This window comes from Lasioglossum baleicum, chromosome 3 (assembly GCF_051020765.1).
Source record: "Lasioglossum baleicum chromosome 3, iyLasBale1, whole genome shotgun sequence".
In the NCBI taxonomy this organism is placed as follows: domain Eukaryota; kingdom Metazoa; phylum Arthropoda; class Insecta; order Hymenoptera; family Halictidae; genus Lasioglossum; species Lasioglossum baleicum.
The window spans coordinates 3998824-4007427 of record NC_134931.1 but is presented as its reverse complement, the minus strand read 5'-3'; the positions used below and the strand labels follow the sequence as shown (position 1 = coordinate 4007427).

At 40.7% G+C, this 8604-nt stretch overlaps 1 protein-coding gene across 3 annotated transcripts in view; it reads right to left on the bottom strand.

The window, feature by feature from the left end:
* Window positions 1-8604, bottom strand: part of Dyl (transmembrane protein dusky-like) — a 48439-nt gene that overhangs the window by 1590 nt on the left and 38245 nt on the right. For all 3 annotated transcript variants that reach the window (XM_076447598.1, XM_076447599.1, XM_076447600.1), the window contains exons 3-5: window positions 2208-2989; window positions 1467-1742; window positions 615-936 (exon numbers count right to left, since the gene is read on the bottom strand). In XM_076447598.1, coding sequence (XP_076303713.1) covers window positions 615-936; window positions 1467-1742; window positions 2208-2989 — 1380 coding nt within the window. The remainder of the gene's footprint in view (window positions 1-614; window positions 937-1466; window positions 1743-2207; window positions 2990-8604) is intronic.

The window sequence follows — 8604 nt, the reverse complement described above, 5'->3', positions numbered from 1 at the left end:
TCCATTCGCGACAATCACACAATTGTAACACGAATTCTATATTTGTGTTCTTTGATAATTAACTCAAATTCTCATTAAACCCATAATCATTGTCCAATATCCTAATCAATTAATTGAACGTCCCCACACATGATACAATCTTACCGCTCGGATTGTATCAATTAAATTATACTAGTTACGAGGCTTATTAATTATCCTAGCGATTCCCTGATTAAGCATCAGGTTCTTTCGTGACATTCCAATTGTCCAAACAGAGATTTATCCAACCTAGCGGCTCCCCAGTTTCGCATTGGGTTCGTCCGCATCCTAACAGCTCCCTGATTTCGCACCAGGTTCGTCTGTGCTATTATACAACCTCCTAGCAGCTCCCCGGTTTTGCATCGGGTTCGTCTGCGTTTGACTCCATTCCTAGAGGCTCCCTGACTTCGCGTCAGGTTCGTCCTCGCTGTCTATAATCCTAGCGGCTCCCCAAGTTCGCATTGGGTTCGTCCGCGTTCCCCTTAACTAACAAATTTATATCATATTCCTAGGGTAACAATCCTTCGCCGGCCACTCGTGCTGCTCGCGGCCCTGGCTCGTAACATTGGGATTACAGACGAGAATTTCATGCTTACGGAATCATCGTCTTCCAGGTGATCATGGCTGTCGGACCTTCGCCTTCTGGCACCCCTAAGCTCGGCTGGAAAACCTTCGACCGACCTCGGTCGACCTCCGAGGGTGGCCAGGTTACCCTCGAGCTCCTCGGAACCGGCAGTTCCCTTTCTCTTCACGGTCTGGTAGTCCCCTGGGTGGCCAGGAGGAGGTGGTGGATGAAAATGAACGTTATCCTGCGGACTTTGTGGCGAGCTGCTGGCCGTCGCGTCGCCCGGCGTCGAACTCGGTGAGGAGGATGAGGTTTGCGCTTGTGGGGCTGGCACTACGTCCGCATTCGGCTCGCTGTTGGGGGACAATGTTGACTTAGTACTCCGAATAAAATGAAACTTCGGACATATCGAATACCGGACTCGTTTAACCCTTAACCCGACATGTGATTTTTAGCCTCTCCCCTCGAAAGCAAACAGTCAAACAAAGAATAAACCCATTTAAACCTGCAGTACCATGTAGCATTAGCACTCGCATCGCCGTCGGTGAAAATGTTACGCGGCCGCCCTTGCAGGTGAGTCTTTCTAGACCCCGACATTATTATTGAGACTAGCATAATTCCCGTTAAATAAACGGCTGGCTTATTTCTGGCTTATTCCTGGCTTATTCCTGTAGGATTTCTGGGATAAAAGCATATTCGTGCGCCCCTTTGGGCTAACCAAATTTCAACTTCCTATGTCTTCTGTGTGTTCGAGATTTTTTCACCGTTACAGAGGACAGGCAATTCCATTCGTTTATTTTGAAACGAATATATGGAAAAGATTTATCGTTCCTTCAAAATCAAAATGATTGATTCAGGTGTGAAGGTCGTGTTCGTCTCTCACCTGTAAGCTCCGGCAGGTCCACTAGGATGCCTAGGATCAGCAAACGCAGGTGCTACACCGTAATCAGGTACAGGTGGAGCACCATATTCCAAGCTCGCAGCGGGTGTACCGTATTCCAGACCAGGATGTCCGCATTTAGGTTCTGGGCAATTGTAGCGACAGACCTGGATCACACACTGGAAGTGAACGTTCATGCTGTCGGGGAACTTGAAGGCCTGGAAGTATGCGAAGCTGACGACCGAAGCGCTTGGTCCGAAGTTCTTTATCTTTTGGAACCTGCGAAAAGATATTATTTGTTAGAACATAATCATTGGACTGCGGCTTCCACTTTTCCCATACGAACGTTATTCGCCTACCAACGAATCCTCATCAACAGACTGCGGATTTTATGCATTTACGACAAAAATGAGTGGGCGTGATTTAAGACAGTGAAAACATTAGAACTTAAAAATATCGTTAGATTATTTTCAACCTATTAACGAAGAGAATAAAATAAAGTTTTTATGTTGCATAAAGATCCGCAGTCTACTCATAATTAACACTAAATGAATTCCATATAATGTTGAAACAACAAGCACTGTCTGACGGTTGAATTTTCACAATTACGTAAAACTTGCGTTGAACTAATTTAGTTTAAAAAATAATATCATGTAAAATAACTAATAAACTCATTCTTTTATAAATTTTGACTTTGACCTTCTTAGACCATCATCCCGCAACAGAGTGTTCAATTGCTCTTACCTGGACATGATCTTCGGCCTGACAACGCATCCGTACTGATCCACAAGCTGTATCGGCGCCCTCTTTCCGTCATGAGCGACACAGTTCCTCACGAGCATATCAAACTTGTTCTCGTCGTCCTTGATAGCCAGCACCATGGTCATAGTCTGTCCGATCTTGACAATGCCGGACACTTCGCTGGCCCACGGTCCTTTGCCCACCTGTATCTGCATCCAGCATTGGAGATTGTCTCCGAGGAAGTTAGCTGTGACAGCGTGGAGCATGTCGACTTGGAACGGCCTGAACGTCACCGCCTTCTCGTAGAAGTCGTACCACGTGCACCTCAGCTTCCTAGCCTGATCCCAGACCTCTTGCACGTACGGGTCGTATTGTACGATTATGGTGTTCTCGACGTAGCTGCCGGACGGCGTCGGTGCACCGTAAGCCGCCACATTGTGATTCGCCGAGGAGCTCATCCCGCACGAGTTCAAGAAGATCTCGAAGGTCGCGCTTAAATGACCTGTCCCCGGCTGCAGATGAACGCAATGGGGATCCGAATAGAAGCCCTTGCTGAAGATCATCCCGTAGAATGGACGATCGAACTCGATGTTCACGCGCATGTTCGTCTTCTCGCATTGCACCTGCAGGTGCTTGATTTGAGGCGTGTCCGGGGACGCCAGCGGCCAGTTCTCTTCCGCACCGTGCGTTGCTGGGGGACCATACTGAGCCGGGGCCCCGTACACTGATCGATGCTCCAAGGGTAAAGCACTGCTGTCCACCAGAGGCGCCTGACAGTGTACTCTCTGCAAAAGAGAATTCGCGTTTATTACTATCAGGTCGTTTCGAAAGTAGTCTTGTTTTTCGTGTAGAGATTTTCCGACGGACATTTAGGTGTATCAATGAAACCAGAAGCGAATTTTTCTTGGACAATTGCCATGAGCAATTAACGAAGGAATTAATAGTGCAAATCATCATCAGACGATGATGAAACCAGAAGTTGATTCCGAATGATTAACCCTCATCCGTTCCTCATTTCACGAACTGAATCACTCCCTTGGTGTCAAATTAACACAGTGGCGAAAGATCGATGAAATAACAAGGTAAATAATTATTTTTTTAAACGGTTATGCGTTTCGCATTATAAGAACAAGACTGCGAATTTTTATGCATTTATGAAGAAATTGATTGGACGAAATATAAAACAGTAAAAGATTTGGAAAATTCAAGAATGTTGTAATGTTGCTTTTAATGTAACAAAATCGTTAAGGGATGAAATCAATTTGTATGTTATTCCTGCTTCTCACAATCAATGCAAAAAATTCAATGAAATTCTAGTATTATCAGTCCACGTGGAGTTCCCATTATGGCACCACCAAGGGTTCCCTAATATAGATATAGCTATTGACATGCTTGGTGTGGGTGCCGAATATTAGGTGTCATATTAGGAACTCGAGGCGTACCATATTAAGAACCCCTTTCGCTGGAACCTGCAAATGACACACCACAAAAAAGAAATATTTTTCCCAAGCTGTATTAGTTTTTTAACAAACTTGACCCCAGAGTTTTATAGGGAGGAAATGCATCTACAACTGGTAATTTTTTGAACGGAAAAGAGCATTCTAAAACAATCAAAAAATGACATCAACAAAAAGTGGTTCATATTTGAACGATTATTAGTAGATAGCGGATTTTATGGATTTAAGACAAAATTGAGTAGGTGTATTCTGAGATAAAATGAAAACTCTAGAAGAACTTAGAAATACTGTTAGGAAGGAAAATTAATTTTTTCAAGAAGAAAATTGTTATTTTGCATAAATATTCGCTGTCTAATAATATATGTATAGAACAGGGAGAGTACATATAGCAAAGAAAATTCGATTTTCATCTAATAATTTTTCACTGCATAAACGTTTTACCTAATTTTATGAAGATACGCCTGCGTGTGCCTAATTATTTTTAAGCGATGGCGAGTTTACGTTCGGGGTGAGACAACAAATCGGCATATTTCCATAACAAGTGTATCCGACATAAACATCGAACGCGTGAAAACGCGAAATACAAAATCAACTGCTATTCACAGCACGATAATCGTACATCGTGCAAAAGTGCTTATTCGAAAGCAACGTCCGAACGAACTTTGTAATTTATTCGGAAATTAATTTCTCTTTACGAGCGAAGTATTCATCGCTGACAAGATGACTATCTATTTAAAGTTCTAAAGGCCCGGGGGAATAAATGATGTGCATTTACCACTACGGCTAACAACAATCGATCGAGTCGTTCGAGTCGAGTCAAGCTCAAAATAGCTGTGGTCGCTTTTGTGGTATCGGTACCGTTCGGCACGGCCGAAAACGATTATAGCTATGGTAATAATTCGGGAAACATTACAATAATTGCAGCACACTTCCGCTGGCCAGCCTCTATACAATTGTTGCGCGCGGCTTAATAATTGCGTTTAGATTAAATGCGTCCGAACTCGTAATCCGCAAACCATGAAACCATGCCAAAAAGTGCAGTTCACTTATTGCACGTACTATCATTCCACTTACACCAGAAACATTATCGAGTCTTCATCATTTTCCTAAACTATGATCATTGTAAATCATAAAATTAGAAACAGTACGTCTACTTTATTCTTCACATAGATAAATGTGAAACTTTCCACTGATTTGGAGACTTGCTGAAGAAATTCGAAGTCTGTACGAGAACTAGGGTAAATGTACCAGTTACCAGATATTTAGTGACGACTTGGAAGTTTTTTATTAATTTGAATCCATTTTCTACAACTTATTTTGCGTTATTTGTAATAAACGATTTTTTCTGGACGATTTTGTTAAAAAGCAAACGAAATATAACCGAAGTTTTAATCCAAAGTTTTGGTTCTATTCACCGGTCACGAGAAATTTGTGAGAACAAATTAATTAATTAATTTTTTCATGCCGTAGCACAATAAAATCACTATTTTATTATCCTCTGGTGTATCACAGTTTCTTAGCATTTTCTATAACAGTGAACGAAACATTGCGTTGTCTCGGGGAATAAGGTATTCAACTAATGTCTTAAATATTTTAAACAAAAAATCTAGTATTACTTTTGATTTGTATACGAAGGAGAAACATCAATATTATTATATTTTTCACAATAAAGTAATACTAGGTACTTTATGTTATTTTTATTAATTTCGAAATACATAGTTTGTTTTGTGTCCGATAACCGGGTGGGTGACGGTAACGGTTTCTATTTACCCTAGAAAGAAGACAGTAGGCTACTTACGAGAATGAAAGTACTATTTTGTGGTTAAATGTTGCAGTTTCGCAGTTCGATCGGTTTTCAAAGTAGCGGAGGAAGCTCCGAATACAAGAGAGCAGGCACGGGACGTTGACGAACGATGTCGCAATCGGATTTGAATTTAATAGAAAGGAATCCAGGCAAGTCAAGCTTTAACGGAGAATGTATGTACGAGTTCACGATCGTCGAGTGCCCTTTTCAAGGCCCTGCACGTATGCGGACGGGCAATTCAACCGGCTGCATTTCGAAATCCTCCGGTAAGAGTCATAACGGCGAGCCAACCGAAAATTATGGACTCGCAAGACGGCACCGGAAAATGAGAAACGCTTTGTCGCCGCCGCGTATTATATTTTTCTCTCTCTCCTTCTCTTCCTTTTCTATTCTTTTTTTTTGCCCCTGCTTTTTCCGTCTTCATTTTACGACATCCACGAATGATGACGAGGACAGACATAAATACGGCTAAGCTGTGCATCAACTTTACATCAACTTGTACGTTCATAAATAGAACACGAGCATTTATCGAATTCGCAGTTTCGCAGGCGAAATATAATTCTCTGTGGCAGTAACCTAAAAAAAATTAATGTAAAGTCTACTGTATATGTTATATAAACTTTCTATGGTTTAAAGCAATAAATAAATAATAATAATAATTCTCTGTGCCACTGCAACCCTGTCCAAAAAATTAGAACTGCGATTTCGAATGATGAATGACGTTATGCATTCACGTACCTACTTTTTATAAAACAAAATTTTCTTGATTCATTTCCAGAAAGTATAACTCTGACAATTCTGATAATTCTATGTAACTTTAAAAACAACATTTCCGTGCGAGATTCACACAAAATTTCACATTCGTAATAAATTTTCTTTAATCATGGCTAATAAAATTCTAAATTGAAATGTTACATAATATAAAAGTATTGTTTAATTTATACCAAATGTAAACCTTTAAATGTCGCGAAACAAAAAGTGTATGACTCAGAACACTTCCATAGTTATGAGCACTTTTATATCCTCTACTAAAAAATCAACCATATGAATATTTTCGGATGAGAACGATATTACATAAATGGATTTATCTTTCATATTTCATTGTACTTCTCGCATGAATACAATAATGTACGCAGTTTATTTATATGGAAAAAATTCATATCGATTAGCAACCATCCGAAGATACACACACCTACGCGTGTTCATGTTTATCCGTGTAATTCTCTCGGCAACATTTAATCACCCGTTGAACGGGCACTCTTAACGAACAAAATACTGTAGCTTTTACACGCATTCTTGAACCGGATCCATGTAATTGGAGAAAGGCGATAAAACAACAATACGAGCGTGTAGCTCGCGTTGCAATTTTATTCGTTATCTTCCTCTAAATTCTCGTTTCACGGGACAAGGTGCAGAAGCGAGTTGCATTAGGTGCGAAACGAGCTTCGGTCGCCGTTGCAACCTTTCATGGAATGCGAATCGAACGCGAGTTACGGTGCTCGGGATTCCGTGGAATTGCACTTGCGAATTGTCGGGAGATGGTTCGACCTTGGAAGATCCGCAGCGCTTCCTCGAATCGATATATATATATAATATATATGCAACGCGCCGAAAACGAAAGGACAGGAAAATGATGAAACGGATATTTAATTGGCCGCGCACACGCCCGTAAGCGTTTTAATTGGACCCCGCAGAATACGTGTCCGACGCCGATCGATTTTTCCAGTTTTGTTGCACTTTCATCCCGAACGACTCATTACCGCGGAAAATCGGACGATTCGTTTACTTGATCCAACTACTACCACTCTGTTTGCGAATCGTCTCACGCTTTTTGTTCCGGTTCGCAGAAATACGACTCGACGGTTAACAGTGTCTATTAAAATCATTATGCTTCACAACCTTGTCTACCTTCGCATAAAACATAAATTATTATCTGAATTAAATACTGATCATTTATGAAAAATTGACATTTTTTTAACGATATCGCAACCACGATTCCGTTCTTCAACTTCAATATTTAATTTAATTTAATTCCTTTATTGAAGTACTTATGCCTCACAACTTTGTCTACCTTCGCACATAAAACATAAATTATTATCTGAATTAAATACTAATCATTTATGAGAAAGTGACATTTTTTTAACGATATCGCAACCACGATTCCGTTCTTCAACTTCAATATTTAATTTAATTTAATTCCTTTATTGAAGTACTTATGCCTCACAACTTTGTCTACCTTCGCACATAGAACATAAATTATTATCTGAATTAAATACTAATCATTTATGAAAAAGTGACATTTTTTTAACGATATCGCAATCATGATTTCGTTCCTTTGTCAGCTTCAATATGTAGTAAAAAATTCCGAACTACTCTCGGAGGCATGATGATCAAAATCGAATAAAAAATTTTTGCAAAATCGTTGCTGTCTGAAACTTTGTTATGTCCGTCGAACAGTGAACTATTTCGAACGAAAAATGGGGCACTCGAGTTTCCAGATTATTCTATTTTGGATGTCGAGTTCGTCCATAAAGTGGAGCGATTTCATTATAACGAATAATCAGTTTTCCAGCACTTGGCCTCTCGCGAATCCTGTCGATGCAATATATTCATGTTGGGTTAGGTCTGGTTTAGGAGGTATATTATATTTCGTATGGGCCATCTATATTATTATACATATGTGGTACGTCGAGATCCGCCATAAAGTGGAGCGATTTCATTATAACGAATAATCAGTTTTTCAGCTGCGGTTCGCCCCTCTCTCTCTCCCCCTCGTTCTGAATCCTGTTCGTACAATATTCATGTTGGGTGCTCTAAGCGACAGGTTGGATATAACGCATGCGAGTCACAAATCGAAACCGACACACGGCCGGCGTCAATTACACGGCACAGAATTCGTATTAATACGGCTAACTGACTCGATTAAAAGCAACCGAAAACACCGGTACTGTTACACAACAGACGTTCTCCGGTACAAATCGATCGTGCACGCATATTGTGGACGTCGCCGGTGCTGACCAACGCCCACGGATTTTACATTTCAGGTTAACGCGATTGACATACGCACGCGACCGAATTATACTCTGTAAATCAACTTGTTGCGGCCGATTTCACGCTCGAAATTAACCGGCGTACACGA